Source organism: Prionailurus bengalensis, chromosome F2 (assembly GCF_016509475.1).
Source record: "Prionailurus bengalensis isolate Pbe53 chromosome F2, Fcat_Pben_1.1_paternal_pri, whole genome shotgun sequence".
Taxonomy (NCBI): domain Eukaryota; kingdom Metazoa; phylum Chordata; class Mammalia; order Carnivora; family Felidae; genus Prionailurus; species Prionailurus bengalensis.
In genome coordinates, this window is record NC_057353.1 from 30,234,546 (window position 1) to 30,247,528 (window position 12,983).

Consider the following 12,983-nt stretch of genomic DNA (forward strand, 5'->3'; position numbering starts at 1 on the left):
AACGTTGAAAAAAAAAAAAAAAAAAAGAAGGCAGAAGACTCAAGGAAACGAAAGGGGGCCATGCGGGCTGGCATCAGGCAGAGTAACTGGTAGAGTGAAATCATGTTTGTAGGCCATATAGATATCTGAATGTTACAATGTTGGGGGTGCCTGGGTGGCTCAGTCGGTTGAGCGGCCGACTTCGCTCAGGTCATGATCTCGCCGTCGGTGAGTTCGAGCCCCGCGTCGGGCTCTGTGCTGCCGGCTCAGAGCCTGGAGCCTGTTTCGGATTCTGTGTCTCCCTCTCTTTGACCCTCCCCCATTCATGCTCTGTCTCTCTCTGTCTCAAAAATAAATAAAATTAAAAAAAAAAAAAGAATGTTACAATGTTGAACATAATGGGAAACCTCTGAAAGTTTTTAAGTGGAGAACAAACATGCAGTGATTTATGTTTCTCAAAAAGAAAACCATGGCTGCCTTGGGAGACTGGATTGTAGGGGTGAAGGTGGAAGCAGGGAGATCCTTGTGATCTGGACCAGGGTGACTGGCAGTGAAGATAAAGAGAATTGGACAGATTCAAAGTATAGGGTAACTCATCCCCTTGCCCTCCACCCCAACTCTAGAATTCATAATTGATCTGCCAAAGTTCTGCATCTTCTGTATAAAATGCGCTCACTGACATCCAGGACACCCTGAATGCTTGTGGCTAGTTGGTTCCTTCTTAGAACATCTGCACACTCCTGTTTCCTCCCAAGAGAATTGTGTGATTACCAAGCATCAGTTTGCTTCCAAATTTGTATATAACAGCTGTATTTAAAATTAAATGGAAATAAGGTTATTAATATTATATGAAACAATGAAATATGACAATTAATGATCATTTCTAGGGAAAACTAGGTCAGATGATTTGGAAAGACTTCGTAACAGTATAGGCAAGATAGCAATACAGGACTGCAAACAAAATGGTAAAAATGTGCTTTCTGTCATAGATTCCTTCATACACATCTCATGCCTTCACTCTACAGAAACTAAAGCTAGGTATCAGAAAATGCATCAGGGGTATGGCTTAGCTAGAGGGAAAACCAGAGTGCTCATTAGTAAAAGCATATCAAACAAAGAAAGGCTTTGCACCTCTATTTAAACATTGGCAATGAATATACGTGCATCAAGTTAGAATAAAATGTTTAAGGTATGTAGTGTGGTTTGTTTGTCCCTTTTCGACCTATCACATCAGGTAAGTAAGTGGCTTTGACTCTGGAGGTAGAATTAACGTGCTGGATGGAAAAAGGAATTATGGATAATAATGATCCCTGCCACTTGCACAGCCTGAAGTGGACTCCCTCTTCTGCCTGGCATGCCCTTCTATTCTACTTTTAAGAAGCAGCTAAAGCTATATACTTCTACACTGGCCAATACTTGTCCTCCTTTCCAGCCCTCTCGTCCCTGTAATTCATCACAACTGCTATGTCTATCACCACGCTCACCACAATGCCATACAGCATACAGATCAGCCTGTATAAAAAACTGTTATCAGTGAACTACTTGAAGGGATCATGTGCTTCTCAACAATTTTTATAACCCAGAGCTAACACACAGTAGGTGCTCAATGTTTGTCCAATGGACAAATGAAGGAATACACTATGTACTTTAACCTTTTGAACCACAAAATATCTTTGTAACCATAGAATGATGTTACATCTGTCCTATACTGTTAGGGACTGAATGTCTGTGTCCCCCTCAAATTCCTATGTTGAAGCTCTAACCCCCGAGTGTGGCTGTATTTGGAAATGGGGCCTCCAAGGAAGTGATGAAGGTTAAATGAGACAGGGGTAGTGTCCTGATCCAACAGGACTGATGTCCTAATGAGACACCAGAAAGCGCCCTCAGCAGGCACCACCCATTCCGCTGGCACCTTGAGAACACAAATTCCTGTTTCAGCCATCCAGTCTGCAGTTATTTTGTTCTAGCAGTCTGAGAAGACTAGTCCACATGTGTAGAACAACAGGCTGCCTTCTCTTTCGTATTTGGTTTGCCTAAAGGAGCCTCAGAAGTAAGCGATCTTTGGTATGTCTAATAGATGGTTCTCTCCCTTTCAGGTTTCAAGAAAAAAATTTTCTCCTTTAATCTTTTTTCTTTACTAACAAAATATACAATATCTTCACAGGAAGAAAAGCCTTTTTGTTTGATAAGCTTTTTATCCTGTGGTTAAACCTACAGCTCAAATTAAAAAAATAGGTTTTATCATGGTACAACTAACAAAAAACAATTTTTAGTGGTTTAACAAGTGGCTAGACTCTCTGTGATTCCCTTACCCTTCACTCACACTTGTCACACTGTATTTGCAAGATGGTTTTCATAGCACCTCCAGACATTCCTTGAGATCAAAACAAGGGGGGGGGGGGAAGTGAGGGAGGAGAGGCTGTATCAGCAGCATGCTTACCTTCTTACAGGAAAAGCAAGTGATTTCCAGAAGTGGATTGCCAGCATACTTCTATCCATCTCACTGCCCATAATTGGGTCAGAAGTTCAAACCTAGTTGCAAGGGGAGCTGAGAAAATAAGTATTCAGCTTATCTCATTCCTACTTTGGAGGGGGCAAAGAATCTTTCGGGTTAGTCAATGAATGGTATTTGCTATACAGGGAACTGGAAGACAGGACTGGCATATGACCTAATTTTTTTTTTTTTTAATTAAAAAAAATTTTTTTTTTTTAGAATTTATTTTTGACACAGAGAGAGAGAGAGAGAGAGAGAGAGAGAGAGAGAGAGCGAGCGCGCATGAGCGGGGATGGGGCAGAGAGAGAGGGAGATACAGAATCCCAAGCAGGCTCCAGGCTCTGAGCTGTCAGCACAGAGCCCGACACGGGGCTCGAACTCACAGACCATGAGATCATGACCTGAACCGAAGTCGGAGGCTCAACCCACTGAGCCACCCAGGCGCCCCTGCTATGACCTAATTCTAAGAAATCTTCTAGATATAAGCTTAATCACTGCAAGGTGTGCTTTTCATTTCACCTTAGCAAAGCACTTTAGCCAGCATCAAATACTTCTTTGATTACAATTAGCTAGGTTGCAAACATTCCATTAGACGTATACCAGGTCTTACCCTGTATCTATTACAATAAAACACTACCTTTGGCTATTGAGTATATATTACCTGTATTGATTTTTATTATTGTTTTGTGTGGAGCTAATGACACTATTCTAACCTTTCTGTCAATGATAAATAAGAAAGTGGCAAGTGGGTCTTCTAATTTAAGGTTATGGTTAAAACCATAATCTGAGTTAATTAATATTGTGCTTTAGCCACGAACATACCCATAGATTGCCCTTGGCTAGCTTGTCTAAGTTTACATTCCATATTCACATGTTCTACTTCAAGACATCTTTTAAAGGGAAGAATAATTTAGCTTTGTGTAATTACTGCCATCCTTTAAAAAAAATGTTTGTTTCAAGAGAGAGTGCATGTGTGTAAGTGGGGGAGGGGCAGAGAGAAAGAGAGAGAGAGAATCCCAAGCAGGCTCTGCACTGTGAGCACAGAGTCTAATGCTCAACGGAGCCACCAGGCACCCTAAGAATTGCCATCCATACTGGTGCAGTAATTTTGTTAGCACAGACTATGACAAGTTCTTATCTAATGTAGCCTAAAATATCATTCAAATCTGAGATTTTATCAGAACAGAAATATACATCTGTCCTAACTGAAGACCTTAAACAGGGAGGAAAACTGGAGTTGAGAAAGTAAGAAAAAAAAAAATAAAATCATGTTTACTACACAAAAGCACAACTCCTAAGGTTCTATATGGTAGTTACAGGTGACCTACAATTTGGCTTAAGGCTGCTCCAAAAACAAATCAAAAAAGAGAAACACAGTAACAGAGTCTTTAGGATAAAAACAAACCAATTCTTTAAGAACAGGCTTTACTGCTACTGAGACCTAAGAGAATTTTCTCCCATGAGTCCTCATAAAGGGTACACTATGTAGTATAGCAGACATCAACCTTAAAAACACTTGTGTTGTACAAGTTCTAATGATTGTTTTGCTAGTAGAAGCCAACAGCACAGAAGCAAAGTGCCATACAGTAAAGATAATTCTATTATCTTTAGGAAGAAAATGTGGATAATCTATGTGGCTCTTTGAAAATCTTCCAGAGGATAAAATTTAGATTCTTCTCCCTACTAGTTAGGAATACAGACTTGTTTTTAACATAATCCCCAAACTCCTCTATTCCTGTAAGTAACAAAACTCATTTCAAAACCAGACAAATTATTTGCAGACTGAAGGCCACTGTTCCCTTCTGATATCACAGATGGTTAGAGTAGACTACATACATAATTTATCTGAGGAACATGATTTTCTAAATAAATGTGCTTTAAATGTGTAATCTCAGGATAGTAGACAAATAAAATGCATTTTAAAATGCTAAGTTTTGGGGCGCCTGGGTGGCGCAGTCGGTTAAGCGTCCGACTTCAGCCAGGTCACGATCTCGCGGTCCGTGAGTTCGAGCCCCGCATCAGGCTCTGGGCTGATGGCTCAGAGCCTGGAGCCTGTTTCCGATTCTGTGTCTCCCTCTCTCTCTGCCCCTCCCCCGTTCATGCTCTGTTTCTCTCTGTCCCAAAAATAAATAAAAACGTTGAAAAAAAAAATAAAAAAAAAAAAAATGCTAAGTTTTATGGTTTTACTACCTATACATGAACTTAATTTTTAGAAGCTTAAGTTAAAAGATTATCCACAAAAGTATTTTCTGCTTGAATTATGTTCAATTTTTTTATTAATATTGGTTACATATGAAGTGTACTGCACCTATTCACAAAGACTTAAAATTATCAGTAATATGAAGTATAAACTTAAAAAAATCATAAACTCATTCCATGTCTGTGAAATGCAGCAGTTAAGTATAATTAAATTTACAACAATTGTAAGGGATAGAGAGAACATTGAAATTGAAGGGGGAAAATGGTATTCAAGATCTAAACAACATAGCTACTACTGTACTGAAAAAATAATTTATTAAATGAATATAATACTGGGAATAAAATGCATCACAAAAGTAAAAAAAAAAGTAAATTCTAAATATAAATAATAGTGGCTTATCAACAAGGGTTTTTCTTTACTCATCCAAAACTTTACATACAATGTTCTTAAAGGCTAGATTTTGAAAATATATGGTTCACTTTAAAGCAGACATGAATATAGCACTATAACGTCTAAAATTCAGCAAAGATCATCTTGTTTTATTCGACTAAAAATGATATTAATTTAAATGATTGTTCTTTTTACGCCTTTTTAGGCCTAGAATATTTGAAATGAACAGATAGAATAGTTTATTACATTTTTTCTATCTCCCAAGATAGTAAACACATTTCTAGTATACTTTGTGGAATATATTTTGAGACAAAACATACCTGTGCATTTGGACAAAGGTTTTTTTTTTTTACAATTTTTGGTCCTTTGGTAAAAAGTCCCTTTTTAGATCAAAAGTTGACAATAGCCAATTGATCTTTTATCTACTTAAGTAGAATTTTAAACAACCACATTTTAATATGTACATCAAGATACCAATAAACTTTTAGATGGTGAAGAAAACAAAATTGGAGATCGTTATTCTATTTCCCTAGTAAGTTTCCCTCAGCTTTTAGAAAGCACATGCAGTTCAAAAAACCAAGTAGAATTTCAGAATGCTAGCATGATCACAGTACTTATTAACAGCAATATGCAAAGCAGTGGAAATAGAAAATAAATGAGTAACTACATATTATAAAAACGAAACAAGGCACTTTGAACAACTATAAGCAAATCTGAAATAAACACTTTTTCATAAAGCTGACTCACAGATTCTAGCAGACTGGTGTATAAAAGTGAAACAGTGAAGGCACTACATAAGTTGTTCCTAACTCCACTTACTAAAGAAATTCACCAATTAAACTTGGCACAAAAGAGTTTAATTATCATAAAGTGCATCACTTGGCTAAATATATTAAAAGGAAAATCAGCCTTAATACATTATAGCAACATATTCACATATGCAGAGATAAAAATGCAATCCCAGGAGTCAACATAGTTAGGAACTTTATAGTATATATGGCTTTTTATTTTGTGTTTTTTTTTGTATAACTCCCTATTTGCTTAGAATCAGTATTTTCAAAAGAGTATATTTTGATTAGCAAAAAGAGGTAGTATTCTGAAAGAGGCAAACTCACTGATTCTACAGGTAGAGATTTAAGATAAAGATTATGTGGAAAATCAGTACAACATATTATAATAAACTAGGACACTTATTCTGATAATGAGTTAGCTTTTAAAATCAAGGCTATTTTATCACTTTAGCTATGCTATTATATGTTACTATAGCTCTTTCAAATAGTTTTCCTTTGGTATTAAAAGTTTTCTTCTTTTTAAATAGCAATAACATTGAAACAGGCAATTTTTATTTACAGATGGCAAACATGTCAATATTTAAAACTTAATTCATCTTCACCACTGATTTAAACCACTAATGAAAATATATCATGTCAGAGATACAAAGAAGTATATATCAACCAGATAGCAACATGCATTTAATGTCCACTTAACTGATATAATTGGCAATTTAAACACAAACACAGACACGCATACACACACACACACACAAGCGCGCATACACACATTAGTTTGGAGCAATATATTGGCAAAAAGCCAAAATAATTTATGCACATTATTTAAGAATTTAGTTTTGATAACAGAATTCTAACTAGATTTTTTTTTGGTGTATTAAATACAAAGGTTGGATAAAAGATAGTTTAAAGCAGCAATGAATACATTTCCTATCCCAATAACTTAAAAAACTTTTCTTTATGTAAACTTTATACATGTGCAATCTTTTTGTTTTCTGTAAATGCTTCAGTCTTTCTTTTATTTTTAACTATTTCCCACTCTATTCTAAATTTGCCGAAACATAGAAATGGAAGGAACTGCTCGCAGTTAGTCGTCCTCAGCACTGTATGCCACTTCTGCTACTTCTATGTCTGATACAGAATTTTCAGGTTCACTCAAACTTAAGCATGGCTTATCATCAGCTCTGCAAAAAAGAGAAACATGTCAATAAAGAGATTAGATACATGCTGTTTCCCTTCACTATCACCTTTCAAATTTTACCTAATGTAAAGAATATTTAAATATTAATGGGAAATATTTCATGGAAAAGAATATTTAAATATTTGATCAGAAATTTAATCATTTTTAAGTTGTTGTTACAACACCTTTGGAGATATATTTTTAATTCTTTCAGCTCTTTCAACTATCATTTATCAATAAAATATAGTGACTTTCACCAATATAAAATTTGTTCTCATAATTACAGCTTACCTGCTACCACTAAAGTATTAATAATGACTTTGGATTTATAAGTAATAAATATTCTATGTGCTTTCAAATATACTATCTTTTTATCATTCCTGTAGGTAGGCAGGCTGGTTGCTATTACAGTATCCCACTTTTTGAATGGAAAAAGACTGAGAGAGATTAATTTGTCAAGCTTTACAAAATTAATAAATTAACTGAGTACTTAATTTAGATATATCTTCAAAGTAAGTAATAACATTTACAGCCTGGATTGTAAACACTCATTTTTAGGCACAGCTTAGAATATCTGTAAGTCTTTCTCTGCTCAGATTTATGATACAATAACACTGGGTTCATAAAAAGTACTCTATAGAGTATTAGTGCCTATTTGCCTCTAGTTATTCAGATGATTGGGCTACAATAAACCAAATATTATTTACCTAGATTCATCATGTAAATCATCTCTATCAACCTCAGGTGCAGAGGACTCCACCTTTGGGATGTGTCCACCTTCCGTTCCACATATGAGCAGTGATTGTTCAGGTTCTAAAGACAATGTTCTAAAAGTAAATTATAGCAACAAGTTATTTTCTACAAATAAATACTGGTTTGTTTTTGTAAATACATGTAGCTTTAGCAGTCTTCAGCTATTCTTTTTTTTTTTTTTCTTTTTAACATCTATTTTTGAGAGACAGAGAGACAGAGCACGAGCGGGGGAGGGGTAGAGAGAGAAGGAGGCACCGAATCTGAAGCAGGCTTCAGGCTGTGAGCTGTCAGCACAGAGCCTGATGTGAGGCTTGAACCCATGAATTGTGAGATCATGACCTGAGCCAAAGTTGGATGCTCAACTGACTGAGCCACCCAGGTGCCCCAGTCTTCAGCTATTCTTAAAATGGCTAATAAAGTGCTGACTCTGGGAGTCAACAGAGAAATTAGTACTTATGATTAATGTAAAGTGATTTCAACATCAATTCAATATATGCTGATGGGAACGCAAACTACAACTTTCACATGTGAAAAATTAGTGTAAGTGCCTTGAAACAAAGACGCCACTTAAATAGGGTAAAGCGAATAATGTTTATCTTGTTGAACTAGAGGCTTATTTTTCTGATGTTTCCCATCCTTCAAATGTTCAGCCTCCTAAATAAATTATCAAAAGGCAACTTTTCCAACCTACAAGGAAGTATACCAAGAGTCTAAGACTTTTGGAATCAGAAATTTCCTAAACCATATTAAAATACAAAGGGCATTTAGCCCAGAGTATTGAGTTGAATTAGTAAGGCCAAAAATGCAAGTATCACAATGTACCTAATTCTGTTCTCTAGAGTATCTATATGAAGTTGCTTTTCATTGAGCAGTTTCTTCAGTGATTCCACCTCTTTTTGTTTTTCAAGTAGTTCTTTTTGAAAACGGTAATTTGTCTCTTCTAAAGTTTCACAGAAAGCCTTGAAAACAAACAAAAAATGAAGAAAAAATTAATTACTTATGCAGTATCTCCCTCAAGAGCATTACTAAAGAGTCAAAGAACATAATCAAAATAATATGTATGCAGCCCAAACAATTTGTTCTCTTCCCGCGTTTTTATTTTTGGTCTTTGCTATCTTGACACTCAATCCTCACCTACCTTGTGGACTTATAATTACAAGTCCCTTTTCCTGAGAATTGTTAAGTAGTAGGCCATGGTGCTTGAAATGAGTATGTGATAACCCTCTAGTGTAGGACTGGGAAAAAATAACCAGTAACCACTGTTAAAGTTTCTACTCTCCTTCATCTATTTTTGCCTGGTCCTAGATGAATATGTTTTGAAAAATGTGGCTATTCATTTGTATTAGCTCAGCAGGTATATTATTATAACAACCTCCTCAATAGCACCTATTTATTTTTCCCCAACATTGCTTTCCTCTTGCTTCTCCTTTTACCATATTCATTCAAAACTGACATTCTACCCATCATACCCAGATGCTAAATCCTGCTGAAATAAAGATTAAAACAAATAATCAAAATCATACTACTATAAAAAATGTCATGAAAAAATGTGGGTCACTTATCTTGATGAGGCTTTCAGTGAAACTGATCAATGCTTCTAATTATTCCTAGTTGTCTATATCATTCCCTGTCTTCTCTGTGACTATTTTAAACCTTCAATCTTGGCAAGTCCACTTATGACATGTTACTATTGCTGATTCCAAACCCAGATGATCCTGATTTCTATACCAGGAAAAACCAAATCCCCGACTCCCCGACTACATTAGCATCCTTCACTGTCCTCAAGAATGTCCTTGAATGACTCAAGTCATCCTGTGTACCCTACCTCCTCTGGAAACATGCTCTAGCCTAGGTACCCCTACCTCCTCTGGAAGCATGCTCTATCACATACTTTCTCTTAAATTTTCAACTTTTCCCCTTCCTCTGGACCCTGCATTTACCTGATAAAGTTGACTCAAGTTGATGAAGCCCAAAAATTTCTCCATATTAAAAAAATTTATCTCCACCGCCCACTTGATCAAGAGTCTCTCTAGCTACTAACGCAATCTCCTTCCTTTCAAAACAAAGAAGTTTTCCACAAAAAAAAGTACTTCTCACTCAAATTGAGCCCCCAATTTACCTCTAAAATCACTAAATTAGAGAAGTTTTGCTCTCTTTTTCTCTACTAACCATGCCCAGGCAAAGGCTAACAATGACCTTCTAACTGGAAAATCCAAAGTACTGTTTTTATCAACTACACTGAATGTCACTCACCAGTGACTTAATTAAAAAAAAAAATTAATGGAAACCTCTTTCACTGGCCTCCATAAAACTTCCTGGCTGGCCTCTTAACCTTGACAGTTACTTCTTAGTTTTCTATTTGCTCTTTGCATGTGGGCATTCATTAAAGTTTTGCCCTTGGTTACATAATCTCTTGCTCTATATGCCATCCCTAGGCAATTGCACTTATTGTTAACATGTCAGCTCTCATGTTTATTCTATCTAACTTCCAATGTGGTTTGTTGTTGCTGTTGTTAATCTCCAGCCCACACCTTTCCTGAGTGCATGGACATCATTCATATACCTACTGGTCCTCTTCAGAAGAATTAGATGTACCAATGGCAAGTCAAATGGTGTTCACAAAGGAATACCTACTCTACCTCCTCATCTTCCAAGCCACTGGGCAGGCATCTTAGATCACTCCATTTCCCTACTTACTTTCTATGACCCAAGGATAACTCAGTTTTTCTACTCTCCCTTCCCCTTACCCCCCACTGCCTCATCAACACTGCTTGTATTTTTGTCATTTGTTCTCATTTCTACAGTCTTTAATTGTTAACCAAACTACACCACCAGTAAACTAATTGGTTTACCTATGTTCACTTAGGCACTCTGCTCATCTAAACTGGCTTTCTTTTTTTCTGTTGTTTTTAAAAATTTTTTAAACGTTATTTATTTTTTGAGAGAGACACAGCGTGAGTGGGGGAAGGACAGAGAAAGAGGGAGACACAGAATCTGAAGCAGGCTCCAAGCTCCGAGGAGCCATCAGCACAGAGCCCAACGCGGGGCTTATACTCGGGAACGCAAGATCATGACCTGAGCCAAACAAAGTGAGACACTGAACCGACTGAGCCAGCCACGTGCCCCTAAGCTGGCTTTTTAAAAAACAGATCTGATAATGCTACCTCTGACTCACTACTGCCTAAATAATAAGGTCAAATATCTTACCTTGACAAATGAAGTATTATGTGACATATGCTTTTCACCCCAACTTCATAGCTTTTGCTCTACTTCCTTTTCCAGTCTTCTAATCCTCTTCATACCCCATGTTCCGCCTAACTGAATTACTTTCAGTTTCTCAAATATTTGTCTTTATATAAGTGAAGTATATAATACCTAACATTCTGTGGCTTGCATTTTTACCTAATGACATAAGATGAACCTTATAAACATTCCCAGATTTACCCAGAATATTCCCAGAATATAGTATATTCACATTATGAAAAAACCGAATACTTTTCAACTATAATGGAAATAGAACCGGGAACAGAGACAAGAAGAAAAAAATGAACCACACATAACTTCCATTGATCACAGCATGGGGGTGACTAAACAAAATAAGGCCTCTGGCTATGAAATACCTAGCTAAAAACCCAACTTTTAAAATAGCTATGTGGGCAAGAAATAGAGGTAAGTCTCAGGGAACAAAAATCAAGAGAAATGAAAACAAGTGCCACGAGCACCGACACTATGTCTTTGGATAGTGGGAGGAGGGTTGAAGAGAGGTTATTTTTTGGTCAATTTGAACCTTAAACACCAAGATGGGACAAGAGATGAGGAGTCAGGCACATTTTAAGGGCTAGTGACCAAAAAATGAGACACTCAGGAATAAAACAAGGACTTTAAAAAGCTAAGTCATTAATAAAAATCACTCATCAAAATAGGAATGCATCAAGGAAGACTGTCTCATCTTGGCTTTTAGGTGGGAGAGCTAAAGTCTTCTGGAAGAATCTACAACCATGAGCTAATAATGCCTCATGTGGATTTTGCACTGAATTTATAATAATCACAATTAGCCAGAAACACCCAAGCTTAGAAATCAGCATAAAAAATGGTCCAGGATCAACAATACTCAAGGTATCTCAGCAGAAGCAAACAAATTTCCATGGAAGAATATACCCTCAACTTTGGCTGTTAAGGTTTCCTGTAGACAAACTTCTAATCAAAGTAAATTTATAATCCAAAATTACAAAACACACTAGGAAATCATCCAACATAAAAGAAAGTGAACAGACCCCAAAAACAGAAAAATTAGAATTCCATAAATTTCAGATCGCATATTACTAAAGACCATAAAATATGAACAAGTATAATGACTTGAAAATATTTTTTATTTTTTTTAATGTTAATTATTGAAAGACAGAGAGAGTCAGAGTGTGAGCAGGGGAGGGGCAGAGGGAGAGGGAGACACAGAATCTGAAACAGGCTTCAGGCTCTGAGCTGTCAGCACTGAGCCCGACGTGGGGCTCGAACTCACAAACCGCGAGATCATGACCTGAGCCAAAGTTCGACGCTTAACCAACTGAGCCACCCAGGCACCCTGAAAATATTTTTTAAAAGCCACTATCAAAAAAACATCAGGTATAACTGAGACAAAACAAACAGAATGTCAAGACATGAGAAATATAGTCAATATTATTAAAATCTTAATGGAAGTATCAAACAGTAGTATAATCCTGTCTGAAGACAATACAATAAACTGGGAGGGAGAACAAAGAAAACTGCAGAATTTATAAATTGAAGAATAAAGAGAGATGGAGATAGAGAACATGAAGGAAAGGTTAAGACAGATGGAAAAGGAAAAAAAAAAAAAAAAGAAACTAACACACACATTTATACATAGAGTTCCTAAAAAAGAGAACAGAGAGAATAAGAAGCAACACTTCGTGGGAAAACAGCAGAAAATTTTCACAACTGATTAAATACTAGCACTTTCAGATTTGGGAAGAATAATGCATCCCAAGGAAACCAAAAATAGAAACCACCCACACACAAGATAGTAAAATTGCAAATGCCAAAGTCATTTAGATCATTTAGATCTTTAGAGAAGATCTCTAAAATACTAGGAAAGAAAAAGTTTACTCTAAAGGGACAACAATGAACTGAGAATAGATGGTTCACAGCAACGGTCTACAGCAGAGGCAGTGGAAAAGACCTTGA

The 12,983-nt window shown here is 36.4% G+C and overlaps 1 protein-coding gene across 3 annotated transcripts in view; it reads right to left on the minus strand.

Annotated features, from left to right (window-relative positions):
* Positions 1-4,718: 4,718 nt before the first annotated feature.
* SNX16 (sorting nexin 16) overlaps positions 4,719-12,983 on the minus strand; it is a 42,321-nt gene continuing 34,056 nt past the window's right edge. For all 3 annotated transcript variants that reach the window (XM_043601280.1, XM_043601278.1, XM_043601279.1), the window contains 3 exons: positions 8,607-8,743; positions 7,739-7,858; positions 4,719-7,035 (listed from right to left, as the gene is read on the minus strand). In XM_043601280.1, coding sequence (XP_043457215.1) covers positions 6,939-7,035; positions 7,739-7,858; positions 8,607-8,743 — 354 coding nt within the window. In that variant the 3' untranslated portion in view covers positions 4,719-6,938. The remainder of the gene's footprint in view (positions 7,036-7,738; positions 7,859-8,606; positions 8,744-12,983) is intronic.